Raw genomic sequence first — 18,754 nt, forward strand, 5'->3', positions numbered from 1 at the left:
CTTACCTCAGAAATCAGACAACACAAAGAAATAAAAGGCATCCAAATTGGCCAGGAGGAGGTCAAACTTTCATTCTTCGCAGATGACACGATACTCTATATGGAAAACCCAAAAGATTCACCAAAAAACTACTAGAACTGAACTATGAATTCAGCAAAGTGGCAGAATATAAAATCAATGCACAGGAATCACTTGCATTCCTACACAACAACAATAAAGCCACAGAAAGAGAAATCAAGGAATCGATCCCATTTACAGTTTCACAAAAAACCATAAAATACCTAGGAATAAATCTAACCAAAGAGGTGAAAAATCTATACACTGAAAACTATTGAAAGTTATGAAAGAAACTGAAGAAGAAACACAAAAAAATGGAAAAATATTCCATGATCCTGGATAGGAACAACAAATATCGTGAAAAAGTTGATACTACCCAAAGCAATCTACACATTCATTGCAATGTCTATCAAAAGAACACCAGCATTCTTCACAGAGCTAGAATAAACAATCCTAAAATTTCTATGGATCCAGAAAAGACTCCGAATAGCCAAAGCAATCTTGAAAACATAAACCAAAGCAGGAAGCATCACAATCCTGGACTTCAAGCTGTATTACAAAGCTGTAATCATCAAGATAGTATGGTACTGGCACAAGAACAGACACTCAGATCAATGGAACAGAATAGAGAACCCAGAAATGGACCCACAAACATATGGCCAACTAATCTTTGACAAGTTAAGTTAAAAAGAATATTCAATGGAATAAAGTAAGTCTCTTCAGCAAATGGTGCTGGGAAAAGTGGACAGCGACAGGCAGAAAAATGAACCTGGACCACTTTCTTACACCATACACAAAAATAAACTCAAAATGGATGAAAGACCTCAGTGTAAGACAGGAAACCACCAAAATACTCAAGGAGAAAGCAGGCAAAAACTTCTTTGACCTTGGCCACAGCAACTTCTTACTCGACATCTCTCTGGAGGCAAGGAAAACAAGCAAAAACGAACTACTTAGGACCTCATCAAAATAAAACGTTTCTGCACAGCGAAGGAAACAAGCAGCAAAACTAAAAGGCAAACCACAAAATGGGAGAAGGTATTTTCAAATGACGTATCAGATAAAGGGTTGGTATCCAAAATCTATAAAGAACTTAACAAACTCAGCACCCAAAACCAAATAATCCAGTGAAAAAATGGGCAAAAGACATGAATAGACACTTCTCCAAAGAAGCCATCTAGATGGCCAACTGACAAATGAAAAAATGCTCAACATCACTCATCATCAGGGAAATACAAATCAAAACCACAATGAGATACCTCCTCACACCTGTCAGAATGGCTAACATTAACAACTCAGGCAACAACAGATGTTGGCGAGGATGCAGAGAAAGAGGATCTCTTTTGCACTGCTGGTGGGAATGCAAACTGGTGCAGCCACTCTGGAAAACCATATGGAGGTTCCTCAAAAAATTGAAAATAGAACTGCCCTATGACCCAGCAATTGCACTACTAGGTATTTATCCAAGGGAACAGGTATGCTGTCTCAAAGGGGCACAGGCACCCAATGTTTATAGCAACACTATCAACAATAGCCAAAGTATGGAAAGAACCCAAATGTACATTGATGGATGAATGCATAAAGAAGATGTGGTGTATGCGCGTAAACACACACAATGGAGTATTACTTGGCAATCAAAAACAATGAAATCTTGCTGTTTGTAACTATGTGGATGGAACTTCAGGGTATTATGCTAAGCAAAATTAGTCAGAGAAAGACAAATATCATATGATTTCACTCATATGAGGACTTTAAGAGACAAAAGAGATGGACATAAGGGAAGGGAAACAAAAATAATATAAAAACAGGGAAGTAGACAAAAATGTAAGAGACTCTGAAATATCGAGAACAAACAGAGGGCCACAGGAGGGGTTGTGGGAGGGGAGATGGGCTAAATGGGCAAGGGGCATTAAGGAATCTACTCCTGAAATCATTGTTGCACTATATGCTAACTAATTTGGATGCAAAATAAAATAAAATAAAATAAAGTAACATAAAATAAAATATAATAAAATAAAATAAAATGGTAATGTACTGAATGGGAGAAGATATTTGCATACATAACTTTCATTCTGAATCTGAGGTCAATATCTTTCAACCTCAAAATATCCTGGAAAAAAAAACTATTTCAATTGCATTTAAAAAGCTACTTATGGAGACACTCTAGGGAAGATGGCTTAAGAGGACACTGGGCTCACCGCGCGTCCTGCTGATCACTTAGATTCCACCTACGCCTGCCTAAAGAACCCAGGAAAACCACCAGAAGACTAGCAGAACGGAGTTTCCGGAGCCAAGCGCAGAAGACAGGCCCACGGAACAGAGTAGGAAGGGCGGAGAGGCGGTGTGTGCTGCACGGACTGGCGGGAGGGAGCCGGGGCACAGGGGCAGCCCGCCAGTAAAGCAGAGCCCCCGAGTCTGGCTTGCAAAAGCAGAGGGGCCTGACAGACTGTGTTCCGACAGCAAGCGGGACTTGCTTAGCATCTGGGAGGTGATAAGTTAACAGCTCTGTTCCGAAAGCAGGAAGGCTGGAGGACAAAGGGAGGGAGAGTTGCTGAGCCCCGGGTCGAAAGAGCTCAGTTTGGCCGGGAACAAAGGCGCTCGCCATTGCCATCTCCCTTGCCCATCCCCCAGCCAAAATCCCAAAGGGAACCAGTTCCTACCAGGGAACTTGCTTGCACGGCTCAAACACCCAACACTGTGCTTCTGCATATCCATCCCTCCGGCGGGTCTGACTCCCTCCCGCTGCCACAGGGCCCCTCCGGAACTGGATCATGGAAGAAGAATCAAGCTAAGCCAGCCCCTCCTGCCCCCCATGCACCCTGCCTACCCACCACAGCTAATTCGCCAGATCCCCAGCACCACAAGCCTGGCAGTATTCAAGTAGCCCAGATGGGCCACGCCACCCCACAGTGAATCCCGCCCCTAGGAGAGGGGAAGAGAAGGCACACACCAGTCTGACTGTGGCCCCAGCGGTGGGCTGGGGGCAGACATTAGGTATGACTGCGGCCCCGCCCACCAACTCCAGTTATACACCACAGCACAGCGGAAGTGCCCTGCAGGTCCACACCACTCCAGGGACTATCCAATATGACCAAACGGAAGAATTCCCCTCAAAAGAATCTCCAGGAAATAACAACAGCTAAGGAACTGATCAAAAAGGATTTAAATAATATAACAGAAAGTGAATTTAGAATGAGTGTCATAAAATTAATCCCAGGGCTTGAAAACAGTATAGAGGACAGCAGAGAATCTATTGCTACAGAGATCAAGGGACTAAGGAATAGTCAGGAGGAGCTGAAAAACACTATAAACGAGATGCAAAATAAAATGGAAATGACCACGGCTCAGATTGAAGAGGCAGGAGAGAAAAGGTGAACTAGAAGATAAAATTATGGAAAGAGGAAGCTGAGAAAAAGAGAGATAAAAAAAAATCCAGGAGTATGAGGGGAAAATTAGAGAACTAAGTGATGCACTAAAAAGAAATAATATATGCATAATTGGTATCCCAGAGGAAGAAGAGAGAGGGAAAGGTGCTGAAGGTGTACTGGAAGAAATAATAGCTAAGAACTTCCCTGAACTGGGGAAGGAAAAAGGCACTGAAATCCAAGAGGCACAGAGAACTCCCTTCAGACGGAACTTGAATCGATCTTCGGCACGACATATCATAGTGGAACTGGCAAAATACAAGGATGAAGAGAAAATTCTGAAAGCAGCAAGGGGTAAACGTGCTGTAACATATAAAGGGAGACCTATAAGACTCGTGACTGATCTCTCTTTTGAGACTTGGCAGGCCAGAAAGGATTGGCACGAGATCTTCCATGTGTTGAACAGAAAAAATATGCAGCCGAGAAGCCTTTATCCAGCAAGCCTGTCATTTAGAATAGAGGGAGAGATAAAGGTCTTCCCAAATAAACAAAAACTGAAGGAATTCGTCACCACTAAACCAGCCCTACAAGAGATCCTAAGGGCGATCCTGTGAGACAAAGTACCAGAGACATCGCTACAAGCATAAAACATACACACATCACAATGACTCTAAAACCATATCTTTCTAAAATAACATTGAATGTAAATGGACTAAATGCGCCAACCAAAAGACATAGGGTATCAGAACAGATAAAAAAACAAGACCCATCTATTTGCTGTCTACAAGAGACTCATTTTAGACCTGAGGACACCTTCAGACTGAGAGTGAGGGGATGGAGAACTATTTATCATGCTACTGGAAGCCAAAAGAAAGCTGGAGTAGCCATACTTATATCAGACAAACTAGACTTTAAATTAAAGGCTGTAACAAGAGATGAAGAAGGGCATTATATAATAATTACAGGGTCTAACCATCAGGAAGACCTAACAATTATAAATGTCTATGCGCCGAATACCAGAGCCCCCAAATATATAAAACAATTACTCATAAACATAAGCAACCTTATTGATACGAATCTGGTAATTGCAGGGGACTTTAACACTCCACTTACAGAAATCGATAGATCATCTAGACACACGGTCAATAAAGAAACAAGGCCCTGAATGATACATTGGATCAGATGGACTTGACAGATATATTTAGAACTCTGCATCCCAAAGCAACAGAATATACTTTCTTCTCGAGTGCACATGGAACATTCTCCAAGATAGATCATATACTGGGTCACAAAACAGCTCTTCATAAGTATACAAGAATTGAAATTATACCATGCATACTTTCAGAACACAATGCTATGAAGCTTGAAATCAACCACAGAAAAAAGTCTGGGTAACCTCCAAAAGCATGGAAGTTAAACAACACCCAACTAAAGAATGAGTGGGTCAACCAGGCAATTAGAGAAGAAATTAAAAAATATATGGAAACAAACGAAAATGAAAATACAACAATCCAAACGCTTTGGGATGCAGCGAAGGCAGTCCTGAGAGGAAAATACATTGCAATCCAGGCCTATCTCATGAAACAAGAAAAATCCCATATACAAAATCCAACAGCACACCTAAAGGAAATAAAAGCAGAACAGCAAAGGCAGCCTAAAACCAGCAGAAGAAGAGAAATAATAAAGATCAGAGCAGAAATAAACAATATAGAATCTAAAAAAAGTGTAGAGCAGATCAACGAAACCAAGAGTTGGTTTTTTGAAAAAATAAACAAAATTGACAAACCTCTAGCCAGGCTTCTCAAAAAGAAAAGGGAGAGGACCCAAATAGATAAAATCATGAATGAAAATGGAATTATTACAACCAATCTCTCAGAGATACAAACAATCATCAGGGAATACTATGAAAAATTATATGCCAACAAATTGGACAACCTGGAAGAAATGGACAAATTCCTGAACACCCACACACTTCCAAAACTCAATCAGGAGGAAATAGAAAGCTTGAACAGACCCATAACCAGCGAAGAAATTGAATCAGTTATCAAAAATCTCCCAACAAATAAGAGTCCAGGACAAGATGGCTCCCGAGGGGAGTTCTACCAGACGTTTAAAGCAGAGATAATACCTATCCTTCTCAAGCTATTCCAAAAACAGAAAGGGAAGGAAAACTTCCAGACTCATTCTATGAAGCCAGTATTACTTTGATTCCTAAACCAGACAGAGACCCAGTAAAAAAAGAGAACTACAGGCCAATATCCCTGATGAATATGGATGCAAAAATTCTCAAGAGGATACTAGCAAATCGAATTCAACAGCATATAAAAAGAATGATTCACCATGATCAAGTGGGATTCATTCCTGGGATGCAGGGCTGGTTCAACATTCACAAATCAATCAACGTGATACATCACATTAATAAAAGAAAAGATAAGAACCATATGATCCTGTCAATCGATGCAGAAAAGGCATTTGACAAAGTACAGCACCCTTTCTTAATAAAAACCCTTGAGAAAGTCGGGATAGAAGGAACATACTTAAAGATCATAAAAGCCATTTATGAAAAGCCCACAGCTAACATCATCCTTAATGGGGAAAAACTGAGAGCTTTCTCTCTGAGATCAGGAACACGACAGGGATGCCCACTCTCACCGCTGGTGTTTAACATAGTGCTGGAAGTTCTAGCATCAGCAATCAGACAACAAAAGGAAATCAAAGGCATCAAAATTGGCAAAGATGAAGTCAAGCTTTCGCTTTTTGCAGATGACATGATATTATACATGGAAAATCCGAAAGACTCCACCAGAAGTCTGCTAGAACTGATACATGAATTCAGCAAAGTTGCAGGATACAAAATCCATGTACAGAAATCAGTTGCATTCTTATACACTAACAATGAAGCAACAGAAAGAGAAATAAAGAAACTGATCCCATTCACAATTGCACCAAGAAGCATGAAATACCTAGGAATCAATCTAACCAAAGATGTAAAAGATCTGTATGCTGAAAACTATAGAAAGCTTATGAAGGTAATTGAAGAAGATTTAAAGAAATGGAAAGACATTCCCTGCTCATGGATTGGAAGAATAAATATTGTTAAAATGTCAATACTACCCAAAACTATGTACACATTCAATGCAATCCCAATCAAAATTGCACCAGCATTCTTCTTGAAGCTAGAACAAGTAATCCTAAAATTCATATGGAACCACAAAAGGCCCCGAGTAGCCAAAGTAATTTTGAAGAAGAAGACCAAACCGGGAGGCATCACAATCCCAGACTTTAGCCTCTACTACAAAGCTGTCATCATCAAGACAGCATGGTATTGGCACAAAAACAGACACATAGGTCAATGGAATAAAATAGAAACCCCAGAACTAGACCCACAAACGTATGGCCAACTCATCTTTGACAAAGCAGGAAAGAACATCCAATGGAAAAAAGACCGTCCTTTAACAAATGGTGCTGGGAGAACTGGACAGCAACATGCAGAAGGTTGAAACTAGACCACTTTCTCACACCATTTACAAAAATAAACTCAAAATGGATAAAGGACCTGAATGCGAGACAGGAAACCATCAAAACACTAGAGGAGAAAGCAGGAAAAGACCTCTCTGACCTCACCCGTAGCAATCTCTTACTCGACACATCCCCAAAGGCAAGGGAATTAAAAGCAAAAGTGAATTACTGGGACCTTATGAAGATAAAAAGCTTCTGCACAGCAAAGGAAACAATCAACAAAACTAAAAGGCATCCAATGGAATTGGAAAAGATATTTGCAAATGACATATCAGACAAAGGGTTAGTATCCAAAATCTATAAAGAGCTCACCAAACTCCACACACGAAAAACAAATAACTCAGTAAGAAATGGTCAGAAAACATGAATAGACACTTCTCTAAAGAAGACATCCGGATGGCCAACAGCCCCATGAAAAGATGCTCCACATCGCTCCTTATCAGGGAAATACAAATCAAAACCACACTCAGATATCACCTCACGCCAGTCAGAGTCGCCAAAATGAACAAATCAGGAGACTATAGATGCTGGAGAGGATGTGAGAAACGGGAACCCTCTTGCACTGTTGGTGGGAATGCATATTGGTGTAGCCACTCTGGGAAACAGTGTGGAGGTTCCTCAAAAAATTAAAAATAGACCTACCCTATGACCCAGCAGTAGCACTGCTAGGAATTTACCCAAGGGGTACAGGAGTACTGATGCATAGGGGCACTTGTACCCCAATGTTTATAGCAGCACTCTCAACAATAGCCAAATTATGGAAAGAGCCTAAATGTCCATCAACTGATGAATGGATAAAGAAATTGTGGTTTATATACACAATGGAGTACTACGTGGCAATGAGAAAGAATGAAATATGGCCCTTTGTAGCATCGTGGATGGAACTGGAGAGTGTGATGCTAAGTGAAATAAGCCATACAGAGAAAGACAGATACCATATGGTTTCACTCTTATGTGGATCCTGAGAAACTTAACAGAAACCCATGGGGGAGGGGAAGGGAAAAAAAAAAAGAGGTTAGAGTGGGAGAGAGCCAAAGCATAAGAGACTCTTAAAAACTGAGAACAAACTGAGGGTTGATGGGGGGTGGGAGGGAGGGGAGGGTGGGTAATGGGTATTGAGGAGGGCACCTTTTGGGATGAGCACTGGGTGTTGTATGGAAAACAATTTGACAATAAATTTCATATATTGAAAAATAAAAAAAATAACAAAATAAAAAGCTACTTATATCCTTAAGTTTTTACTTCCACCTACAGCCATCCTCATATTGCCAAAAAGGTATTCAGTGGAGGCAAAGGGACTTGTACTATACATTTATTTCTCATCTATTAAGCTATCAATGCATTATACAAAATTTAAGAAATATTTCAATAGTTCCATCTTTGTGGTTAAAACCTCTATATTTTGGGCTCTTTATCAATATGTTTATTTAATACAGTTTGCAGCCCTCAGTGAAAACTCATGATAAAGTCGAGTTATAAAGCAAAGTTTAGGAAAGTAGGAGTCTTGGTATTAACTATATAGAACAAAGGTTGGGTTATTAAAAATTTCAACAAAAACACAATGTTCTAATCATGCTTAATCTCATTACTAAATCATCTCACATTTTTCTTTCTCTCAAGTTCCTGAGGCAACATTCCCATGAAATATGTAGTTTCAGCTTTTGGAGGCAGAATATTAAGAATCAAAACCAGGGGTGTCTTGGTGGCTCAGTCGGTTAAGTGTCCAACTTCGGCTCAGGTAATAAACTCATGGTTTGCGGTTTCAAACCCCCCATCGGGCTCTGTGTTGAGGGCTCGGAGCCTGGAGCCTGCCTGGGATTCTGTGTCTCGTTCTCTCTGCCCCTCCCCCACTTGTACTCTGTCTCTGGCTCACAAAATGAAATAAATGTAAAAAAAAAAATTAAAAAAAAAAACAAAAAAAAAAATCAAAACCACACTCTGTAAAGCCAAAATAAGATCAATACATATATGTTCCAAAGCTACTATATTATTATCGTTGGCAAAATAATCTCCATTTTAAAAACTGAAGTATCTACTCCATTTCTGGAATAGATATTTAAAAAAAAGTTGATGCTCATTGCTGGTGAAGTTGTATTGAAATGGGTACTCTAACACACTGTTACTGGGGGAGTACACTGAAACAATCTTTTCAGAAAGCATTTGATACCCACCATCAGCTTTTAAAATAATTTGCCCTTTGTGTCATGAATTCCATTTCTGGAAACTTATGCTTTAAAAAATACTTAAGAATATTCTCTAAGTTGCATCAAATTTACTTTATAAAAATTTCTTGAATCTATTTTCACTACCAACCTAATCCAAGCTATCAAATTGTCTCACCTAAACCACTGTAACCATCTCCTAACTGATTTCTCTGCATCTATTCTGCTCCCTATTCAATTAGTTCACCCTGCAATCAGATATTACTCCCAGTTTAAAACCCTTCAACTGCATCCTATTGCTCTTAAAGATCAAAGTCCATAACGTGGCTTGTGAGGGTCTGCTTGGCTTGGCTCCTGACTGCTTTCAGTGTCATGCCATACTAGCTTTCTTTTCTTTTAGTTCCTCAAATATGCTATAATTCCTCCTGCCACAAGGCATTTGCACGATATCACTCATTCTGTCTGAAATAATCTCCCTCTGTACAACACCAACCCACTCCCCAATCTCTTCTAATTAGTTAACTGCCAACTCAAGCAGCACTTCTTCATGAGGCCTTCCCTAAACCCACTCAGGATCCTTGGCTATATTCTTTCACACTGGAGTATTCCTCTCTTCCAGAGCATCCATTTTAGTTATAAACTACATATACAGAAGTGATTTGATTAATATCTGCTCTCCTGTTAGAATTTAAATTCCATATGAGTAGCAACTTTGTGTTTGGTGCTCACTGTTGTAACTCAATACCAAATATAGTACTGACATACAGTAGGTACTCAACACGTATCTATTGAATAAAAGAATGAAAAACTTAGCTATTAAGGATATTTATTCTCATGCAGTTTTAATAAGAAAAAAGTTGGAAGCAGCCTAAATGACCAATAATGGAGAACTGTGTAAACAAATTATAGTGAATGTATAAAACAAACTGTAGCCATTGAGAAATATATGTAGTGACACAGAAAAATGTGAAGTGAAAAAAGCAGAGCACAAAACTTATTTTTCATGTTAAAAAAGTGACGTGTGTATGAGTTTATACATGCATACAAATGGGTCTGAAAGCAATTCCCCCAAAGTGTTAAAATAAGTAGCTGTGAGTAGATGGAAACACTGATGATTTTTTATATTCTTTATGCTTGCTTGTATTTTCTGTAGTTCATATAGAATAAGAAAAAAATTAGTTCATTTTGTGGGAGTAAAGTTACCCAATTTCAAGTAAATGTACACACACAGCAAGGAATGGGGGGAAACTGCCAACATATAAGAAACCCAGGACAACACATTATATTATTCAGGGTAGTTTTATATTATGGTTATTGCCCCCCAAACTCAGCAAACTATTTTTCTAGTCTCTTTCTCAGTGATTTCTCAGTCTGTTTACTGAGTAAAGGGCAACAGAAATAAAACTGTTCATATTGTACTAAAAACAGGACTACCTTCCTGGCTGCTTTAAAGATAAAAGGTGGTGCTTAGAATTCTCTCTCTCTTTCTCTCTCTCTCTCCCTTCACTTCTGTCTCTCCCTCTCCCACTCACTCTCCATCAAATAAACTTTAAATATATATATATATATATATAAGTTGGCAAAAATATGAAATGCTGAAAATACAGTTCTTAATGTTTTGTTTTATACACACATATACTCACATATGTTCTCATAACCAGTAAGGTATTTTTAAATGGGAATAGGCTTTAATTTTAAAAGTCACTTTTTCAATTGAACTATTACTAAATAAATATAATTTAATGCATTATAACTCAAATTGAGGCATTTCAACCACTTTCTCATTTCACAGGTTTTATCTTATTTTTCTTGATGGAATAATGACAAAAAGGCCCTGCTTCTGCATATCTTTAGAAACACTCTCTCCTGTCAAAACCATCTACAACAGATCCCAAAATTTTTCAATTATGACACAGAGAAGTTATGGCTAAGAGCAAGAAAATTATTCTAGTTGGCTTAATAGTGCATAAAATGTCACCATTTCATTTAACAAAATGGGTTCTGAAGTTGTGTAATCATGCATTATGAGTCCATTCAGCTATAAAGTACATGACTTAAGTTATACATTAGATACACTATAAAGTTTGAAAAACATCTTTTTTATAAGTGGAGGCTAAATCAAAAAGGAATTTCAGAGGCTGAGGCACAGTTTTAAAGAATTTTAAACCAACTCATTCCGGCTGTACAAGAGTAAAATAAAATAACATGGGGAGGTCTCAATACAGATCCTGAAAGATCATATATCACATTTCAAAATCACCACAATCACCATACTGTGAACAGCCATAATTCATACATTGGATACACAATGGTAATCCTAAAAGACAAAAGGGTTATCTAAAGCCACAAGCTTGAGACTGAATTCAAAATCACCTTCATATCAACTTACCTTTTCATTTCAGACTAAGAAACACAAATAGTATACATACCCTTTTAAGGTCACATTCTTAAAGAAAGGGTAGAAAATATAGGAAATGGTTAATGAGGATAACAAGAAATTGGCTTATTTGAAAACATACTGTGTAAGGAATAATCACAGTATAGGAAAACAAACAAACAATGATTTAAGGAAAGGAATTTCTTTTGCAGGGGTAAAAATTCCTGAAGTAGCCAGTGGTTGAAATCATAATTTTTATTTAAGCCTCACTTACACATAAACAGAACACATAAATTTCTTTCACTTTTCTGTTTATCATTTTCAAAATAAATAGAATTTAAAAGTTATTTTAAAAACATAACTGTGGGACACCTGGGTGGCTAAAGTGACTGATTTCAGCTCAGATCATGATCTCATAGTTCTTGGGTTGGAGCCCCGCGTTGGGCTGTGTGCTGACTGCTCAGAGTCTGGAGCCTGCTTCTGATTCTGTGTCTCCATCTCTTTCTGCCCCTTCCCTGCTTGCGCTCTATCTCTTTCTGTCTCTCAAAAATAATAAATAAATGGTCAAAATAAAAACATAACTGTGATGGCATATTATGATAACAAAAGCTCTCTAAATTTGAATGCTTTAGAAATATCATTAAAAGGCCTACAAAAGTAGGAGTGAATCTACTTTCCTCTTTGCTAAATAACAATATATACAATGCTGCCTTCTTGCTAAAGCTAAATATAAATAGCCTCAAATTTAAAATATGGAACTGACATTTTAAGCCCCATTAAAACTAGTACTATGTTATAGTATGAGGAATAAAAGTTTTTACAGAGGTCTCAGCTATGTACTGGAATTAGCTTGCCATACTAAAGGAAATCAATTGGATTCAGAAAAAAAAACACAAAAGTAATGTAAGAAGGAATGTAAATGGGCTAAGATCTCTGTATGGTAACAAAATGAGTTTGGAAGAAAATACTTAGGAACATCAGAGAGCTGTTAAAGAGGAGATGAAAGTAACTGAAAATAAGGTGGGCCAACATAAAAAAAATAGGTGCTACAAAAAGAGATGATGCCAGAAACAACACTCAATAAATATTTATTCAATTAATAAATTATTCTTAAACACATGAGGACACATTGTCATTAATATTCAGAAGGCATAGCTATTACTTGATTTATTAAATCATTTTAATAATCTAAGTGACAGATCTTTAAATATTTAAATTTTTTAATATTTATGTATTTTTGAGAGTCAGAGAGAGACAGTGTGAGCAGGGGAGGGGCAGAAAGAGAGGGAGACAGAATCAGAAGCAGGCTCCAGGCTCTGAGCTGTCAGCACAGAGCCCGATGCGGGGCTTGAACCCACGAACTGTGAGATCATGACCTGAGCCGAAGTTGGACGCTTAACCAACTGAGCCACCCAGGTGCCCCCAGATCTTTAAATATTTTTAAATATTTACTTATTTGATACTAATACAGAGCTTCATAAGCCTTATGAGGCTAGGCAGACAAAAAGAAATAATGAAAGGAATACCTACTTGTGCACAGGGAGCTGAAACAGCACAATCACAGCATGGTGAGCCAAAAACAGATGCATAAATAAAATTAGGTGCATATGACTCAATAGTTTATTGAGTCATATTATGTTTATATGGATCAGTGCTAAATTCAATAGTGTGACCTGAGGGAGAGATGTAGTCACTCACAGCCATAAGTGCTGTAAATGAATACCTATAGCTAATAACTATGTGAGCAGGGCACAAAAAGGAAAATAAATTAAAACACATCTGAAACAACTCACTGGGTAGAATTTTAAGATATTAAAGAAAACTGCATATTAATAAGCTACATGTATGCTTTGCTTCTCAGGTCAGTAACTTCATATCTTTTACTAGAAAAGGTTATCAAGCACTGATTCAACAACAATTTTTTCCACCAAGAGTCCATTGCTTCCAAGGGTGTGTAGCCTAATGGACTTTTATAAGAAAATAAAAGAGTAAGAAAAAAGAAAATGAGCTTTTGATAAAGGTAACAGAGTCACCTTTTCTTTAACTGATATGGGATTTATCTAAGAATTCTAGTTTTAAAGACATTGCTAAATTCAGGGGTTCCTGGCTGGCTCAGTCAGTAGAGCATGTGACTCTTGATCTTGGGGTTGTGAGTTCGAGCTCCACGTTGGGTGTAGAAATTACTTCAAGAAAAAAATCATATTCCTTAATTCTAATAGCAAGAAATGTTCTAATCCTAGATCAAGGGACTAGTTTATAAAGAAACTACTTAGGGGCAAAGTTTGTGGTGAGGAAGAATAAAATATATACTAAAAATTTTGGATGCAATTTGTTTTGTATAAATGTGTGCTACAGACTGAATGCTTTTTCCCTAAAGAACCAATTAAGCAGCAAATAATGTGGAAATGCCCACAATTTCATGGATAAGCAAACTGTCCAGAGAAGAGAACTGTCTCTTCAATCCATGCTAAAGGTAAGTAACTGCAATTAAAGGAATAAATTCAATCACTACTTCAATACTGTTGGAAATAACAGTGGCAGGGGCGCCTGGGTGGCGCAGTCGGTTGAGCGTCCAACTTCAGCCAGGTCACGATCTCGCGGTCCGTGAGTTCGAGCCCCGCGTCAGGCTCTGGGCTGATGGCTCGGAGCCTGGAGCCTGTTTCTGATTCTGTGTCTCCCTCTCTCTCTGCCCCTCCCCCGTTCATGCTCTGTCTCTCTCTGTCGCAAAAATAAATAAACGTTGAAAAAAATTAAAAAAACAAAAAAAACCAAAAAAACAGTGGCTTGATAAAAGCTAGGTCAAAATGTAAGGGTTTAATTGCAGTGTAGGGCTAACCTGTAGCCTTGGGAAATAACAGCTTTGTTTCGACACTGTAGGTTAAGAGATAACAGCCTTGTCCTATCAATCAAGGGAACAAAAGTTCAAGGGAAATCAACTGGATTGGTGTTTGACTGGATTGGGGCAAGGACATGTTGAGAACTTTGAAAAAGTGGGCCAGAGGCAGGGTCAAGGAGGTCAACTGGTCGCGCCTTAATGGCAGAAGGTCTGAACTGTTTCCACCCCCATCTGGGAACTATTTCTTTGTTCTGTTCCCAGGTGATGATGAGATGATGTGGTCGGCTATAAAAACTCTGTACCCCGGCTGTTCGAGGCCACACTCTGGTTAAGAGTATCGGTCCCGATTGGTCGGCCTTGCCTCTCATTGCAATAAACTTTGTTGTGACTGTCACTGGTGCCGCAGCATTCTGTTTCAGGAGTCATGTGGATGCAACAAAAAGACAAACAAGTTGAGCAGATGTCTAATGGAAAAATTGAGAGGGTAACTGAAGAACTTCTCCAATATTCCTGCCTCTCATTGCAATAAACTTTGTTGTGACTGTCACTGGTGCCTGTAGCATTCTGTTTCAGGAGTCATGTGGATGCAACAAAAAGACAAGCAAGTTGAGCAGATGTCTAATGGAAAAATTGAGAGGGTAACTGAAGAATTTCTCCAATATTACTGGGAATATAAATATACAATAAGTTTATAGATGGGAGATGAAAGATCTATTATCAGGAAAAGCTCTATTATTATTAATTTCTCTGTACCTTAAGGTTTGTTTTCTATACTCTATTAGTCTGATACTAGAGTGAAAAGGTCCTAAAATGGCTTATGGTACATATGAGATATATTTATACTCAACAGTCAACTTAATAATGTATAATAAAAAAATAACAAGCTGACTGATATTCACATTGGCCAGTCAGTTAATTCCCTATCCCAAGGGAAGTCAATTGGAAAAATGAGATGAAGATCATAAGGCTATTTGATGATGTATAAAATCAGAGCTAGAAAACAGCCTCTCCATGTCATCCAAGTATTCTTGTCCATTGGTCTAAGTGTCCATTCAGTTCAACAAGCCTGGAGATTTGTTATTCCATTATCTCCCCACGACTCCAATTTTTTAATACTCCAAGCTGTTGTTCCACTCCTGATTATATCAAGTTTTATACCAAAGCTCTCTGATTGCTCTAGTACATGTTAATCTCTCTTGTAATACTACTAGCTTCTGACTATATCCAATGAGGATCTGCTTCAAACGTAAAAAAAGAGTATGTCAAGCAAAGTCTGGAAAGTAGTCCTTATTTTAAGTTCTTCATTACTCATGTTATTATCAGCACAGAATTAACTAATTAGTAAACTAACTCATTCTTCAAAAGAAGCACATTAAAAAAAAGTTTAAATGCAGGAGTATAGCACCGAAATTCTTCAAAAACCTGAAGATTCTATTATAAAACAAATAATTTGTTAATTTATCTATTTTTTAATATGAAATTTATTGTCAAATTGGTTTCCATACAACACCCTGTGCTCATCCCAACAGGTACCCTTCTCAATGCCCATCACCCACTTTGCCCTCCCTCCAACCCCCATCAACCCTCTAATTTATCCATTTTAAAAACAAGAGCTTCCAAATAGTGAAACCACCACTGTTTTTCCATAATCCCCTTTACTACAGAGATTGGATAAACAGATTATTTAAATACCTCCTGAGCAGCATTATTATTTTTGTTAGTAGTGTTAAGAACATCCAAGTGGTACAGCCCACTGTGGAAAACAGTATGGAGGTTCCTCAAAAAGTTAAAAATAGAACTACCTTAAGATCCAGCAATCACACAACTGGGTATTTACACAAAGAATACAAGAATCTAATTCAAAGGGATACATGCACCCCTATGTTCATAGCAGCATTATTTACAATAGCCAAGATATGGAAGCAACCCAAGTGTCCACTGATTGATGAATACACACACACACACACACACACACACACTGGAATATTATTCAGCCATCAAAAAGAACGAAGTCTTGCCATTTGTAACAACATGGATGGAACCTGAGAGTATAATGCTTAGCAAAATGAGTCAATCAGAGAACAACAAATACCCATATGATTTCATTCATGTGTAGAATTTAAGAACCAAAACAAACAAGCAAAGGGGAAAACAACAGAGAGAGACAAAAGAGGAAACAGACTCTTAATTACAGAGAACAATCTGATGGTTACCAGATGGAAGGGGGTGGGGAATGGGTTAAATAGGTGATGGGGAGGGATTAAGGAGTACACTTGTTTGTTGTGATGAGCACTGAGTGATATATGGAAATGTTGAATTACTATATTATATACCTGAAAATAATATAACACTGTATATTAACTAACTGGAATTAAAATAAAAACTTTAAAAAAATATGAAAAAAAGAATATGGATAATTAAATGAATGGATCAGGTAGATGGAAGATTTATCAGGAAGCTAGGGGACATTCTAGGATCTTTCTGAACTAAGTGTACAGAAGGAAATGTTAACCACAACACACACACACACACACACACACACACACACACACACAAATTGCTTCTAAGTGCTAAATCTAATTTAGCTATTTATTTATAAGGCTGGATTATATAACAAATAACATCAACCAATGCTATTTTAAGTGAATAAATAAAATATTTAGGTTGATAACTTTTTTGTTTTTTTAGTCAATCATGATATTTTTTGTTTATTTTAAGCCCAAGAAAGTCTCAGCCATATAACCATGGCCAATTCATAAGGTTTTGCATTAGAAAACCTGTGGTAGTAAGAGTCAATCAAAATACTCTGGAAGATAATAATCTTAAATGTGTGTGTGTGTGTGTGTGTGTGTGTGTGTGTGCGTGCGCGCGCGGGCACATTCTGCGCAAATACGGTATGTATAAGAATTTGTAGTTACTGTTATTCACTCTTACCCCTTCTTTTGGGTCTGTGTGGAGTCCTCCTCCTGCATGACCATGCCAACATGTCCTCTTTTCTATCAGTGGCCATGCCTGGAGAGCCTAGTCGAAGATGATACCAAGTCATCCATTAGCTATTACAGAATTTCAGATCTTTAAAACTCTGACTTAGCCTAATCTAATGAATGTATCACATACAAATTCATAGGCATAGCTTTTAACCTAGCATAACAAAGCAAAACACCTTCACGATTAGCTTACAATACACTTACACAAAGATACTGAAATATAACTAATATTCATTCAGAATTACTTTCTCTAAAGAGCTTTTGAAATTAATGTTTAAGAACTTTGACTTATATTACACTTCTATTTGATTTATACCAGCTTTCTTATTATCATTTGCTACCATAGTACTATGTAATCTGTTACTCTATCATTGGCAAAGAATATCCTAGGGTTAACTAATTATATCCCACTTGTTTTCCACATGTATACATTTTTGCTTTATAATATAGTTCATTTTATATAACTGATTCTTTTCCTTATTCTTTCTCATATATACACGTGTGTATATATATACACATATATATATATGAGTATTTAAAAAAAATTTTTTAACATTTATTCATTTTTTGCTAGAGACAGAACATGAGTGGGGGAGGGGTAGAGAGAGAGGGAGGCACGGAATCTGAAGCAGGCTCAAGGCTTTGAACTGACAGCACAGAGCCTGACATGGGGCCTGTACTCACGGACTGTGAGACCATGACCTGAGCTGAAGTTGGACACTTAACCAACTGAGCCACCTAGGTGCCCCTATATATGTATTTTTAATGCTTACTGTCTATCTTATGCTATAGTAATATGCATGCATGTTGTGTCTTTCCTATTACATGGTAAGTTTCTTGAAATTAAGCCAGTCTCTTTTATCCTTGTATCTCCCATGGCTTATACCACAGTGTCTTGTATGTGGGCAGGGTAGATTTCAATGCTTAATGGATTAGCAGAGCTAATAAAACAGAGCTATCTATAAATCTCTCAACTAGCCTTGAAAATATGCAACATCTTGCCTACTACAAATTTCTAAAATAGGTCTTAAGACTGATTCTTAGGTTAGAGAAATATATAAGTTAAATTATTTGAGAAATATAAAGTTACTAAGACAGTAAAGATTAGGCTCAAAATTTAAGCTTGCCAATATTTAAAGTTTTCCTCAGTTAAAACATACTTAATGAAATAAATACATATAATAATGCTTCTTCAGTAGCCATAATAATCAATAATTAATGAATTAATGAAGGACACAGTACTTTATAAACACAAATGTGTATCAGTGCTAAATCATAATAGTATGAGCTTTGGGTCAAGCTATGAAAATGGAATCACAAAAACCAAAAATGTCTTCCTATTTGCACCAGTTGAGAACAAAAAATAATTGCCATAAATGGGTTACTGATTCTTGGATCAACAATCTTAAAGCATTTTTAAAGGGAAAACATCAAAATACAAATTTTAGTGT

The 18,754-nt window shown here is 37.6% G+C and overlaps 1 protein-coding gene across 1 annotated transcript in view; it reads right to left on the reverse strand.

The window, feature by feature from the left end:
• The window catches only part of ABCB7 (ATP binding cassette subfamily B member 7), a 162,566-nt gene that overhangs the window by 59,827 nt on the left and 83,985 nt on the right, over positions 1-18,754 (reverse strand). Inside the window, exon 3 of the mRNA XM_047848211.1 lies at positions 17,251-17,337. Within this exon, the coding sequence (XP_047704167.1) occupies positions 17,251-17,337 (87 nt within the window). The remainder of the gene's footprint in view (positions 1-17,250; positions 17,338-18,754) is intronic.

This window comes from Prionailurus viverrinus, unplaced genomic scaffold (assembly GCF_022837055.1).
Source record: "Prionailurus viverrinus isolate Anna unplaced genomic scaffold, UM_Priviv_1.0 scaffold_55, whole genome shotgun sequence".
Lineage (NCBI taxonomy): Eukaryota > Metazoa > Chordata > Mammalia > Carnivora > Felidae > Prionailurus > Prionailurus viverrinus.